The sequence below is a fragment of the Mobula birostris genome, chromosome 10, assembly GCF_030028105.1.
Source record: "Mobula birostris isolate sMobBir1 chromosome 10, sMobBir1.hap1, whole genome shotgun sequence".
Taxonomy (NCBI): domain Eukaryota; kingdom Metazoa; phylum Chordata; class Chondrichthyes; order Myliobatiformes; family Myliobatidae; genus Mobula; species Mobula birostris.
Window position 1 is genome coordinate 113,629,770 of NC_092379.1, and position 15,632 is coordinate 113,645,401.

At 40.2% G+C, this 15,632-nt stretch overlaps 1 protein-coding gene across 5 annotated transcripts in view; it reads left to right on the forward strand.

Annotated features, from left to right (window-relative positions):
* The first annotated feature begins 411 nt into the window (after positions 1-411).
* tenm1 (teneurin transmembrane protein 1) overlaps positions 412-15,632 on the forward strand; it is an 802,783-nt gene continuing 787,562 nt past the window's right edge. For all 5 annotated transcript variants that reach the window (XM_072271295.1, XM_072271297.1, XM_072271298.1 and 2 more), the window contains exon 1: positions 412-631. In XM_072271295.1, the coding sequence (XP_072127396.1) occupies positions 412-631 (220 nt within the window). The remainder of the gene's footprint in view (positions 632-15,632) is intronic.

The window sequence follows — 15,632 nt, forward strand, 5'->3', positions numbered from 1 at the left end:
TGAAATTCCCACCTGGATCAGAAATAGCTTTTAATGAGAAAGAGAGAAATATTGTAAAATAATAACTATTTAAATAGTTTTTGCCATAAGGCAAAAAATAAAGGAATTAGGTGACTGGATCTTTCAGAGAACCTGTGTAAGCATTTTGAGATGAGGTCCTTTTCCTGTGCCGTCAAATTCTGTGATTTATTATAATTTTAATATTAAATCTGTAAAGTGAATAAGATAAACTAAATGTCATAAGTTAATGTGAAAATTCTTCCTTCCCCGCCTACCCATTCGCATTTTTTTAAAAGTTCAGGCATAGAAAAATTATATATTTACGTATTTTTCCTTCTATCTTCATAGGTCATTCTCGATTAAGCTTCTTGGCCTCCCTGTTTTAATGTCTGTGTGCCAGCGGTACAAGGAATGGATCAAATGGATTGTAAACCTTACCAGCCACTGCCTAAAGTTCGTTGCGAGATGGAATTAGCATACACAAGTTCTTCAGATGAAAGTGAAGATGGAAGAAGCCCCCACAAATCTCTTGATTCCAGAGAAACACTTCATGAATACAACAATGAGCTGAGGATGAATTACAACTGTCATAAGAAAGATATCATGCAAACAGTTGAAGAATCCAGACAAGGTAGGTGCACGTGCTTTGTGTGTGTATTAAATATTAAACGTATATCTAGGTACATAATACATGCATTTTAAGTTAAACCTGTCAAATGAAATGAGCAAGTAAAAAAATGTGCCATTGAATAATAAAAGCAGGAAATTAGCCTAATTTATTTCTCCATTTCATTAGCTTGACACCCTGATAATTCATAGTTTGAAGGAATTTTAAAGTGGGAAATTTGTTTTTTTTTAAATTCATTTTTTTTGCACTTCATTCAGACGGAATATGATAACTGATTCATGAATTAGTCTAGTTCTTTTTAAAAGTCGTGTTCAACATAATATGCTACAGTAACTTAGACATATAAAGAAAATAAGGTTCATGGGAATATATTTTAGCTTTTTTTTCAAATTGACCAGTAGTAACAAGCCATGAAGTTTGTTCCAGTATTTTTTTCAAAATATCAGGAATGGCCCATCAGATACTTAAAGGTCTAGAGATTGTTCTACGATCTTACACCATAGTCCATGATTCAAAATGAATTGTAAACTGATTATGAATTCTCAGTAATTTTTTAGTTTGATTGAAAGTAACGGCAGTGTTAATTTGAGCTCATGCCTCGGTAGCATAGTGGTTCATGGAGAACTGTTACAGCTTGGGGTGTTGGATTTTGAAGTTCATTTCCGGTGCCCTCTATAAATAATATTTTTGCATTCTTCCCGTCAGTGCATGGGTTTCCCCCATATGCTCCTTTTTCCTCATGCAGTTTAAAGACGTACCACTTAGTAGGTTAGTTGGTCATTGGAAATTGTCCTGTAATTAGGCTAAGGTTAAGAATAGGTGGGTTGTTGCATAGTGCAGCTCTTTGCGCCAGAAGGGCCTGTTTCATGCTGTATCTCTGAACAAACAAAACATTTAATAATTTTCAGTATTTGGATTATTGTTAATAAGAATTTTATCTTTACATTGATAATAGGTGATGAAGGTTGAATTAGTGAATACTAACTACAGCAAAGCCATTGGTGTTTGCCATCAGTGCTCAGTGAAGCTGACAGGGTATTTGAGCATGTGCAACTTAATGATGGCAATGATCCAATGTGCCTTGACTGGCAGCGTCATTTTCAACAATTCCCTGTGCAGTCAAATTCATTTTCAACACCTGATACAAATTTTCAAAGAAGCTGCTTTTCCTTTAATTTTTGGAAGACTTTTACAGACATATATGAGGCCCAAATGAATGTTTTGTGGAATCTAGGCCAAACTCCTAGTTGAGCAAATCATCTGACTCATTAAACTGATTTTAAAAGATAAAGATTAGCTTTATTTGTCACATGTACACGTTTGTACATTGAAACATCAGAACATACAGTGAAGTGCCTCATTTACATCAAATGTGCTGGGCAGCCTGCAATTGTTGCCACACTGTCTGCGCCAATGTAGCATGCCCAGAACTCGCTAACAATAACCATACATCTTTGGAATATGGGAGGAAGCCAAAACACCAGAGGAAACCCATGCGGTCACAAGGAAAATGTTCAAACTCCTTACTGGCAGCAGTGGGAATTGAACCCCACTGTAATAGCATTACACTAACCACAATGCTGCCTCTGATTATGTATATCAAATTCCTTAAATTAAAATTTCAGCTTTTATGTTAAATAAATGTCATTGTTCTAGTCTTCTTCACGGAGTACCCTGAAACAGTTAAAACACAAAACTGCATCCTCAGCCCGACATTTTAATTCCCATATACGTAAGCCTGTGCGGCCCAGTTCTGCTCTAACTCCATCTACAGCTTTTCTGACAGCTCCACCGCAGTGGGCCAAATCTCAAATAACAATGAGTCATCATTTAGCAAGGAGGTAGTCAGCATAGTGGCATGGTGTCACAGCAACAACTTTTCCTCCTCAATGTCAACAAAACAAAAGAGCTAGTCATTGACTACAGGCAACGGGCCAGTGCATATGCTCCTGTTTATATCGAGGTCAAGGGGGTTGAGAGCTTCAAATTCCGAGGAGTGAACGTCCCCATAGCATTTCTGGGTCCAAGCACGTAGACACCACGGCCAAGAAGGTGCACCAGTGCCTTTACATCCGCAGGAGGATCAAAATATTTGACACATCATCTTTGCCCCTCACTGATTTTTGTTGATACACCATAGAAAGCATCCTATCTGGATGTATCACAGCTTAGAATGGCAGCTGATCTGCTCAAGATCTCAAGAAACTGCAGAGGGTTGTGGACATAACTCAGCACATAATGAAAACCAGCCTCCCCTTCATGGACTCTGCCTTGGTATAATCGGCAACATTATCAAAGACCTCACCCCAGCCATTCTCTCTTCTCCTTCCATTGGCTTAGATAGAAGAGTCTGAAAGCACATACCACCAGTCTCAAGGACAGTTTCTATCCTGCTGTTATAAGACTATTGAATGATTCCCTAGTATGATAAGATGGACTCTTGACCTCACAATCTAACTCTTCATGATCTTATTGTCTATATGCACTGTACTTTCTCTGCGTTCTGTCATTCTTCTCCTTTGTATTATCTCAATGCATTATTGTAATGGAAGGAATGCGAAACAAAGTTTTTTACAGTACCCTGGTACATGTGTAAAAATAAACTGATTTACCAATTTGCATTCATTGAGAATGTCTTCCTAGATTTCTGACTGTGAAAGCAATTGAAGTTTGAAGAAAGACTTGTATTTGAGTAGCACGTTTCCTACCCTGCAAAAACAAATGAAATATTGGATAGGCTGGGGCTATAGTTATAGCTTGGGAAACATGCTTCTAGTTTGTATTCAGACAGAAATATAATATGATCAGATAATCAATATTAGTGAGATTGATTGATCATTGGATAAATATCGGCCAAGGTTTACACAATAGCAGTTTTGCTCTTGAAGTATAATTACACTTTACAGACAGGACCTTAGTTTAATGCCTCAAATGAAATTCACCAGATTAGTTAGTATGGAGCTCCCTCAATGCTGTGTTGGAGTATCAATTTGTACTAAGTTGTTTCTTTGTATACTTAGATATTTGTGTTCATAATATTAGGAGAAGTGAGGGGTAGGTTTTTTATGCAAAGTGGTGAGTGAGTGGAATGGGCTGCCAGCAATGGTGGTGGAGGCGGATACGATAGGGTCTTTTAAGAGACTCCTGGACAGGTATATGGAGCTCAGAAAAATAGAGGGCTATGGGTAACTCTAGGTAATTTCTCAGGTAAGGACACGTTCGGCACAGCTTTGTGGGCCGAAGGGCCTGTATTGTGCTGTAGGTTTTCTTTGTTTCTATGTTTTTATGTTCTATAATATTGTTCAGTGGGCACGTGGCCAAGTGGTTAAGGACTAGTGACCTGAAGGTCGTGAATTTGAGCCCCAGCCAAGGCAACGTGTTTGCGTCCTTGAGCAAGGCACTTAATCACACATTGTTCTGCGACGACACTGGTGCCAAGCTGTATGGGTCCTAATGCCCTTCCCTTGGACAACATTGGTGTCATGGAGAGGGGAGACTTGCAGCATGGACAACTGCTGGTCTTCCATACAACCTTGCCCAGGCCTGCACCCTGGAAAGCGAAGACTTTGGCCTCACAAGACTAATGGATGCGTTTAATTTAAATATTGTTCAAAGCCCAATTTAACCTATGTACATATTTGGAGAACCTGCCTACATTCTAAATACTTCTGGATTTTTAAATGCTTGTTCTAATGAATATTTCTAGAGATGATTTATGATACATTTGTCACGTACCCCGTAACTGGGTTGCCAAACCAGCAGAAATGGATCACTCAGTTGGAGTCTGGATTACTAGAACTAAGAAAGTTTTATTAAAGAAACAAGCAACACAGTACTCTAATCAAAAAAGGATAATAAATGCAACAGTTCAGCAATGATAAACACACACGTACACAGAATTAAGATAACAAGATTAATCAAGCTCTATCGTTGTCTAGGGGTAAATGACCAGTTTCAAAGTGACACAAATCCAGTTCAATTTAGTTCAGTTCGCAGTAATTGTTGCCATGGCGATGGACAGTGGGGGGAGGGGAGGAGAGAAAGCAAAACGAATGAACGTTCAACACAACTTCCACACACAGACATTCGCAGTCAGCTGTCGGGCGAGTCCTTTGTGATGTCATCTGAGGTCACCGACCGTGACCCCTCCGTTTCCCGATACGATCGTTTCCCTGCGCTGAACCTGGCACCCAGGCAAGGGTGGACACACACCAGGTTCCCGCCGATCGTGCCTTCCCACCCTGTGTGTTTATGGCTTGATCCCACGTTCAGCCGTCCAAAAGCTTCCCACCGACTTGTGAGAGGCACACCGCTTCCAGGGTCTCATTACCTCGGGTGTTGTGTGTCCTGCCTTAGCGAACCTGTCCCTTTTTATCTCCCTGCTGGGGTATCGCCTGTCCATCACTTCAAACAGATCAGGGTTCAAAGGGGGAGCCGCTCTAGACAGCTCTCTCTCCCGTCCCTTCATTACACATCTCCAAATGCTGCTCCATTGTTTTCCTTATCTCTCTCTCCTGAAGACAGGTGGCAGACCAACTGCTGATCACACAGGACAGCTAACATCTTATCTCTGTGTATTCTTGTCACACATTATAGAGACTGTAAAAGAAATTTTTACTTTCACCATCTGCTGGTAGGAGAACCAGTGAAAACCCTGCATACATTTCAGAATGTGTTATCACTACATAGGGTCTTGCTAGTCAACAAATATGTAAATAAATTGTACACAGCCTATTTATTTGTGAGCCTTGATATTGTGTTGAAATACTATTTTCTCTTCCATCAAGAGCTTTACAACTGGCCAAGATTCTGTTCACAGACAATATGTATTCTGTGGATTAATTTGCACTCCTCCTTAACCAATGTCATGAAGGCCAAGCACCTGACAATAATGAAGCAGTTTCTGCTGCCCCATATAACTTGGTAGTACATTGTAAAGATGAGTACAGAGACCAGAAATAATTATAACCTCAGTTTAACACGTAATAGTTGCATTCACATGTTAGAAGATGGAAAATCTAATTGGTTGTTTTTGCTGTGTGATGCAGTGAAATGCTGAAAAGCGTGGTGAAATACAGTATATAATGCACTCAGACTACGGGAGCTTAGATTTAATGGAACTATCTATTGTTGAACAAAAGCTGATCAGCCTTAGATAGAAATGTTTTACTACATTGCTTTCGTGCTTATATGTATTACTCATCCTCAATTGCTCCTTGAGAAGATGGTGATGAGCCATCTCCTGGTGATGACATGCCAATATCAATATGGCATACAGAATTTCAGGACTTGGATTTGGACCCAGTGAGGATAAAGGAAGAGATGGTATGTGACTTGGGGGGGGGGGGCAACCTGCACATTGAGGTGTCCTGTATATTTGCTTCCCTAGTCTTACTTGGTGATAGAAATTATAGATTAGGAATGCACTTCAGAAATAGTCAAGATAAATAGCTCAGGTGTTTTCTGTGAGAATCACCTCATTTCTGAAGAGTTGTCAATGGAACAGAATTTTGTGTGGCCATCAGCAAACATTCCATTCTCCATTCTAATCATAGAATGAAAGCTATTGATGAAATAATTGAATGTCGATAGGCCATGGAGAACACCCTGAAGAGCTTCTGCATCAATGTCCTAGTGTGTTCAGGGGTTCCAAACCTGGGGTCCATGGACCCTTTTTTCTTAATGGTATTGGTCCATGGCATAAAAAAGGTTGTGAACCACTGTTTTAGATTATTCTTTTCTTGAGTTTAGTTTTACTAAGGACCTTTCAACTGCTGCTGTAATATCCAGATCAATACTTTGAAGAAATCTGAAAAAGTCTGCCCAACTTACTGACAGAGTTAAAAAATACAAACAAATCACTCAGTGGTATTTGGCAGCTTTTCACAGGAAAATCTCATTCCTATGCATCTTTGCCTGGCATCCTTGGGGTTTTCCATGGTGGCTATATCAGCCTCGTCCATGATCTTCCTGATCTGAGTGGTTGAGAGGGTTTTCTAGTTGTCAGGGGAATGCAGAATTTCTTGAGAATTTCTTGCCAACCTCCCACAGCTTTGGTTTTTCTCTACACTGCAAATGTATCTTGGGTTATCCATAGATCTTTGACAGACAACCTTATCAAATCCAGCAAAGTCCATAAGCACCCTGTGCAATTTACATGGACTGTGAGACAGTTCTGTCAATAATCTCTTTGTTGTCGATCTGCAGATTATAAATGACCAAGGTTTTTCTGGATATGTTGAAGATAGAAGCTGTCAACCGTTTCTTCTGTCCAAAGTATGTAACCTGGATGTCACAGCCAAAAAGAATAATACGGTGGTACACACCTAATATACAAATGCCTTTGTGTTCAGGTTTGTTGTTCCAGACAAGAGATTAGTTTGTCAGAGCTGACAGAAACTTTGACTATTTTTACATCAAGTGGACTGTTACGACTTGGTAGATTGATAAGGGGTGAATCAAGATAGTGGAAATGCTACTCCTTGTGAAAGTCCTCATTATTAATTTAGATTTTGGATGGGATGTCAGTACCATGCAACATGATAGCTACTTTCTTATCACTGATTAACATGGTGAGTGATAGACACATCAGAAATCTGGTTTATCATGATTTGTGTTTCACCTGGTGAGATAGGGAAAATGCACCATCTTCAGTGAGCTAGGTGACATAACTGTTTTGAATTATAAAGTCACTCAGCTAAGGCATTTCTTCAGCCCTCCAACTCCATGTCAACCATCAACTACCCATCTGTTCTATTTATATATGAAACATATTGTTTTTATTTTCCCCACATTTTCAATGACTCCCTTCAGATCCTACCTATACCAACATACCTTTTGTCAGGTCACTCGTCTGCGTGCTACTGGTACCATGTAACCTAGTACTGTCTGTCACATGGTCAGGTGATCAGCGGCTAAACTTGCAGGACAAAGAACAAGACCTGTCAAAGGGCGGATGAGCCCTCCCGTAGGGTCAATGGCCATCTAGCAAACACGTGCTATGAAGTGCGGAAAGGGCATCCCTTGCATCAAAGCTTAGTCTGGCCATTCACTGCAACAGAACCTCCCCCAGCCGTCTTGGACCCCACCATGCCGCTGGATCAGGTAGGGGATGTCGAGAGGGTGGGTCTGGACCTCTACTCCCTCTACTCACCTAAAATCCACTCATGCACATGCTGTTCCTTTCTGAGGAGTGGGGTATAAACCCCACTAACTTAAAGGAACTATCATCATCCTATGGGATGGATAGAGAGAGAGAGGAGAGAGGGGAGAGAGGGGAGAGAGGGGAGAGAGGGGAGAGAGAGGAGAGAGAGGAGAGAGAGGAGAGAGAGGAGAGAGAGGAGAGAGAGGAGAGAGAGGAGAGAGAGGAGAGAGAGGAGAGAGAGGAGAGAGGGAGAGAGGGAGAGAGGGAGAGAGGGAGAGAGGGAGAGAGGGGGAGAGGGGCAGAGGGGGAGAGGGGGAGAGGGGGAGAGGGGGAGAGGGGGAGAGGGAGAGAGGGAGAGAGGGAGAGGGGGAGAGGGGGAGAGAGAGAGAGAGAGAGAGAGAGAGAGAGAGATACGAAGAGCAAATTACAGAGTCCAACTAAGCTACCAACCTGCCCATCTTTGAGATGACGGAGAAAGCTGGGGCAGCAAGGAGAACCCCATACAGTCACAAGGAGAAAGTGCAAACTCCACCCAGACAGCACCTGAGGTCAAAGTTGAACCTGGTCTCTGGTGCTCTGAGGCAGCAACTTTACCAGCCGCAGCACTCTGCCATGCAAATCTATCTTTGAACGAGCTGCTACAGCTGGTGCTCCTGATTGGTTGTTTTGGAAAGAATGCCTGAAAAGAATAGATCCAATGCAGTAAGAACTATGACTCAACTTTGCTCAGTGCTAAGTTTAGCTGATGTTTCATTTTCATATAGAGTACCAGATAAAATGAATATTGTACTTGGGCGATCAGAAGGATATGAATTGGAGACTTAGGGGAGAAGATGATGAAGGATCAATGGGTCAAGCCTTCAGATGAATAAGAATGTCATGGTCATGAGTGGTCAACCTTGGGCAATAGAGATGTGAATCCTGAGGACCCTGAAGGTCATTGAGGGATGAGCCTGAAGTGTTAAAGGGTGGGAGACAGGGATTATTGGAGGTGAGATCATTTGGTGAAATTACAGGGGAAGACACTATGGTTCAGGGTTCAAATGTTAAGGAAAATGCTCACTCTTGGAAAGTCCTGTCAGAATCAATTTGTTCTAGGAACAATTAATGATGTTCATTCCTTGCAGCAATCATGTTCTGTTTTCCCAGCGATAATCTGAAAAAAAGGTAAGTCAGAGGCTTGGTTTTCTCCGTCCAGTGACTTGCACCTCAACAATTGAAGGGTTGTTGTTGCTACTACTTCTTTATATGTTGTATGTCAATGATTTGGGACAGAACTGATGGCTTTGTGACCAAGTCTGCAGATGATACAAAGGTAGGTAGAAAGGCCGATAGTGTTGAAGAAGCCGGGAGGCTGCAAAGGACTTATACAGATTAGGAGAATGGCAAAGAAGTAGCAAATGGAATACAGTGTCAGGAAGTGTATAGCTATGCACTTTGGTAGAAGGAATAAAAGTGTAGACTCTATTCTAAATGGGGAGAAAATTCAAAAATCCGAGGTACAAAGGGACTTATGAGTCCTCCTGCGATTCCCTTAAGGTTAGTTTGCAGGTTGATTTGGAGGTGAGGAAGACAAGTGCAATGTTAGTATTCATTTCAAGAGGACTAGAATATAAAAGCAAGGATGTAATGCTGAGGCTTTATAAAGCACTGGCGAGGCTTTACTTGGATTGTTGTAAGAAAAGATGTGCTGACAGTGGAGTGAGTTAAAAGGAGGTTCACAAATGATTCCAGGAATGAAAGGCTTATCCTATGAAGAGTGCTTGATGCTCTGGGCCTCTACTCACTGGAATTCAGAAGAAAGAGGGCTGACCTCATTGAAGCCTATTGAATGTTGAAAGCCCTCTTCAGAGTGGTTGGGAGAAGATGCTTCCTATAGAAGTGGAGTCTCAGCCAGAGGGCACAACTTCAGAATAGAAGTATATCCATTTAGAATGGAGATGAGGAGGAACTTCTTTAGCCAAAGAGTGGTGTATTTGTGGGATTTGTTGCCACAGGTGGTTGTAGAGGCCAAGTCACTGGGTGTATTTAAGGCATGGTTGATAGGCCCTTGATTAGTCAGGGCATGAAAGGATATGGGGAATGTGGTTGTGAGGGAAATGGATCAACCATAATCAAATGGCAAAACAGACTCGATGGAGCAAATGGCCCAATTCTGCCCCTATGTCTTACGATCTTGTACAACACTATTGTTTTACTTCCACAAAGTATCCACAAACTCAAAGTGTGATAAAAGCTGAAGGTATGATTAGGCATGCAACATGATATTGGTAAGATACCTTCAGATTGTCAAAGGCATCACATGATATGAAGATATTATCAGATTCGTGGTTATGATAAAGTGTATTTCCGTTTGACTTGGGTTCATTTTAAAGTCTTTGAAATTTTAATTTGTTGATGATAATGGTGGGTTGTGCATTTGTTTTTGGGTTCACTACCTGCCATCATCCTGTCCTCTGGAACTGCAAAACATTGAATTATTATGTGATGAAGGTGGATGTTAAGAAGGTGCAACATCCCCACTGGTGAAGTAAGAAGCTACACAGACTATTAAATAATTTTCTCTGCAGCAGATTATATGAAGTTTCCTCACAATGGCTTTTTTTGCCATCTGGAATCTGCATGATCACCGTCATTGCATTTAAGCTGAATACAGAATTACTTTTACAATTTTTCTCAAAAATATTTGAAGAAGTTCACACTACAGGTGTCTTGTCAACTCACTGAAGATATCTCTTAACTGTGTAAAACATTTCTGATTGCTCAGGGCTGGCATGATCATTTATAAACACAGATTCATTACACTGCCACCAATGGAACCATAGTGACAAAATCAAAGAAATAGTGATCAAGGAATGAGGACTTGAAAATTATAATGCACCATATTGAGATTTTAATAACAGTCATGAACTTGAATTGTATGTGTTTTAAAGAGATTTCAGTTTTGCTGAATGTTAAGTCAGAGCCAATGCACTTGAACTTATGATAAATGCATGTCATTCATTAACTATACAAGCAAGTTCCTCTGTTCAGTACTGGAAGGTACAAGTGCCAGAGGGCAGAAATAAAATAAAATCTGAAAGCTGGGATTAAAGAAAGGAAACCAGGCATGCATTTCTAGAAAGTAAAAGGATTAAGATAAGTGCAGAAAGATATTGCTTGTTGATCCTGCTGCTTTTCTTTATGATGTTCTTATTAACTGGAAAATTATTATCTCAGTAGTTGTTCAGCAGATAAAACTGTATTTTTGCATTGACGATAGGCAATAATCTAAAAGTAGCAAAAGTGAGGGCAGACATTATTAAAATATATATATATTAAAAAAATAACAGTTTGAGAGAGGTTATTCTAACAAAGTATTACGAATGCAATACCAAACCTTTCTCGTCAAATTTGTACATTTGGCAGCGTTTGGTCTTTTTTTTATGTTAAACTATTCATAACATAATGAAAATCTGGTTTGTAAGAAACTGCTAATCTACTGCAGGGCCAGCAAATGACTGGGAACATGCCAGCTTTTCACAGAACACAGCAACCAAGAATAATTTTGTCCAGAGAGGAAGCTGGGTCTGGATTGGTATTGAAAACAAAGCCATGGATGGGGACCAAGTGCATTGCTGGTGCTGAGCTTTTGGCAGTTGTGCCTGGAATGGGGATAATGTTGCATTTTTCCAGCCAACTGTGTGTTATCACAAAAAAAACTGGACACTGAAACCCTTTGACAAAAAAAAATACTCAGCAGGTAATGCAGCTGCTCAACTCCAGCAGACTGAGCTCAATCCTGAATGCCAGTGTTGTCTCAATGCTTATACAGTCCATTCTCCCTGTCCAAGGGTGCTGTGGTTTCTTCCCATAGACCAAAGACTGCTGTTTGTTTGATGAATTATCTACTGTAAGTTACTTCCTGTGTAAGAGAATGGTAAGACTTGTGAAAATGAGAAGGGTACAGGGACATAAATGGGGAATAAAATAAATGGAAATTGCTCTGAGACTCCACATAGATGCATTGGGTCTCCATCTGTGCCATAAGAAGTTATGAGAATAGAGGTTGGGCAGCCTCAGTGGAGAGAGGAATATAGTCTGGATGAGAGAACTCGAACAACTTTCAAAAAGCTTGATACTATCCAAGACAAAGCAGTCTGCTTGATGGGATACAGCCTGACCACTCTGAACATACATTCACTAAAAAGGATCTCGTGCTTTCTCAGCCTATATGATGAATAAACCTCTTACAGGCTTCCAGCTGGGTCCAAGTATCAAGAAAAAGCATTTTAACAAAGACAAAGGTCTCATTCTAAGTAAGAACTGGAATTCAATTGTAAGTAACATGGGACAGTGGAAACCTGATTGGATGAGGACTAACCAATCAGGAGGGACAAACTACAGGGTATAAATACCACTGAACTAGACATGCCCAGTTATCATCCCTGGTGAAGATGGCAGAGTTTGTCATTGCAACGTGGGTTATAATCCATACTTGTACCTGGCTGGAAGCCCAAGAAGAGTGCATTTTTATAAATGAAGTTTATTTTTTGAAATAAAAATATGTTAACATTATCCTTCAAGTATTTTAATATTAAACATTTCAATAGGATCACCAATTCATTATTTTTTTTTAATCCAAGTACAGTAATGGCAAAAATAATAGGCAACTTAGATTTTAAAGTAAATTTTGTTTTAGCTGTTTATATATTGACCACTTTTCAAATAAAATTCTGATTACCTTGTAGGCATATAACCCAGTGCACGATTAAACAAAGATAATAAACAGGTGATAATGATCAATGGCTTTATAAAGTGAATGAATTAAATTGATTAACTGAAACAGGAACAAGTGCAGAAGGAATCAAACTGGGCAAAGGACAACCAAACTAAAAGGTGAGTTGTTGCAGATGTGAGAGTTTAACCTTCAAATGATCAACTCTTACACCATGGCAAGAGTGAGCATAGCAACAAGACAAGGTGGTCGCCCTGCATCAGCAAGTTCTCTCCCAAGCAGCAATTTAGTGGCAGAGTAAAAATAGGGGACAAAATCTCCTCTACAATCACTCTGAGCACCAGTGCCCCACAAGGCTGAGTACTCAGCCCCCTGCTGTACTCACTGTACACCCATGATTGTATAGCCAAGTTTCCATTGAACTCAATATATAAGTTTGCTGATGACACAACAATTGTAGGCCGTAATGATGGGTTTGAGTACGGAGAGGAAATCAAGAACCTGGTGGCATGGTGCGAAGACAATAACCTATCCCTCAACGTCAGCAAGATGAAGAAATTGGTTGTTGACTTCAGAAGGAGTGGCGGAACGCATGCCCAAATTTACATCGGTGGTGCACAAGTCGAACAGGTCAAAAGCTTTAAGTTCCTCGGGGTCAATATCACAAATGACCTGACTTGGTCCAACCAAGCAGAGTCCACTGCCAAAAAGGCCCACCAGCACCTTTACTTGCTGAGAAAACTAAAGAAATTTGGTCTGTCCCCTAAAACCCTCACTAATTTTTATAGATGCACCATAGAAAGCATTCTTCTAGGGTCATCACAACCTGGTATGGAAGTTGTCCTGTCCAAGACGGAAGAAGCTGCAAAAGATCGTGAACACAGCGCAGCACATCACACAAACCAATCTTCCGACCTTGGACTCACTTTACACCGCACACTGTCGGAGCAGTGCTGCCAGGATAATCAAGGACACGACCCACCTAGCCAACACCCTTTTCATCCCTCTTTCCTCCGGGAGAAGGCTCAGGAGCTTGAAGACTCATATGGCCAGATTTGGGAACAGCTCCTTTCCAATTGTGATAAGACTGCTGAACGGATCCTAATCTGGATCTGGGCCGTACCGTCCAAATATCCGGACCTGCATCTCGGTTTTTTTGCACTACCTTACTTTCCATTTTTTTATTTTCTATTTATGATTTATAATTCAAATTTTTTATATTTACTATAGATTTGTAATCCAGGGAACGGGAAGCACAGAATCAAATATCGCTATGATGATTGTACGTTCTAGTATCAATTGTTTGGCGACTATAAAGTAAAGACAGGAATTATCAAGATGTGCTGTCCAAGTTCTTCTCAAGATACTCAAAGTAATGGTCAAAGTTGAGAACCAGAAACACAATGACTGGCCACGGAAACTGAGTGTAGCAGACAAGAAATACATCAAACTGACGTTCCTTTTAAATCAGAAGTCCATCATTGTTATCAGCTCTGAACTCTCAGAAACCACTGGAATCCAAGTACACCCCTCTACAGTCCAGAGGAATATTGTCAGAAGTAGTCTTCATGGTAGAGTTGCTGATAAAAAGCCATTCCTCCAAAGTGGAAACAAAGCCAGGAGACTGACCTACGTACAGAAACACAAGAATGGACCTGAACAACAGCAACAAGTGCTCTGGACTGAGGGTGAAAAAATTTGAAATTTTTGCTCAAATAGGAAGCAGTTTGTCTATAAATGAGCTGGAGAGGGCGACATACAATGAGTGTCTGCAGACAATATTGAAGCATGGTGGAGGTTCCCTGCAGTTTGGGGATGCACCTCTGCAAATTGAGTTGGTGATCTGGTCAGAACTAATGGAATCATCAGTGCTGAGAAGTATAAGCAGTTTCTCATCCTTCACGAAATACCATCAGGAAGTATAAGCAGTTTCTCATCCTTCACGAAATACCATCAGGGAGGCATCTGATCAGTCCCAACTTCATTCTGCAGCAGGACAAAGACTTCAAACACACAGCCAAGGTCATAGAGAACTATCTTCAGTGAAAAGAAGAACAATTCTGCATAAGATTGTATAGCCTCCACAGAGCCCTGTTTTCAACACCATCGAGCATTTCTGAGATTACCTGGAGAGACAAAAGCAAGTGAGACTGTCAAAGTCTGCAGAAGAACTGTGGCAAGTTTTCCAAGATGCTTAGACCAAGCTGCCAGCTGATTTTCATATAAAAGAGCACACCAGTGTACCTATGAGAATTGATGCAGTTTTAAAGGCAAAGGATTTAGCGTTTTTTTTTTACTGTTTACTGCTCTTTATAGTAATTATTTTGATATTTAGAAACATTTCACTTCATTGTCTTTGAAACCATCTTTGTCATACAGAATTTTTTTTACATGTGCCTAAGACTTTTGCACAGTACTGTATATACAAGCTTACTCTATGCACTGTGCTCTCATAATTTAACTTGTTTGGCTTCAGTATTGCTTGTGGTGAAGCTCATCACATCTCTTGCTTCTGAGGAACAATGCTCGTAGGTTATAATTAAAATAGATAGGGCAAATTTTACCTCAGAAAATCCAACAGTGTTAGGGGAACTAATTAATGAAAAGGCAGGGTTACCACTTCATTGCACTTCTGACAGTATCAATAATGATCTCCCTCCTCACTTCCCATCTCTTTTATCAGTAAAACTAGAAGCAGAACCTCTGTGGGGAGCAGGAAATAGCGTACATCTCAGTTGGTTATCAACTCATTTATAAATCACTTGGGAGTAGAATAAAAATGGTACTTACTGATGTTCTCTCTGTTCACAACCACCACTAGTCCTCCCACATTTGTGCATATAAATCCATGCATTTAAATATGTGAGTACGTATATATATATATATATATATATATATATATATATATATATATATACACACACACAGATGAATGCACAACAAAAACTCAGGAACGCATATAGAAACATCATCTTGTGTTCATCATTCATCACCACACAGACATTTTGCATTTGAAAGATAAAGTTTCACAAAGTTCACAATCAGAATGATTAATACTAAATGCAAACCTTGTCTGAACATGGTCTAAATTTATATTAATTACTTTTTTTTGCTATAATGAGCCTAGTGAACATTATGAATGA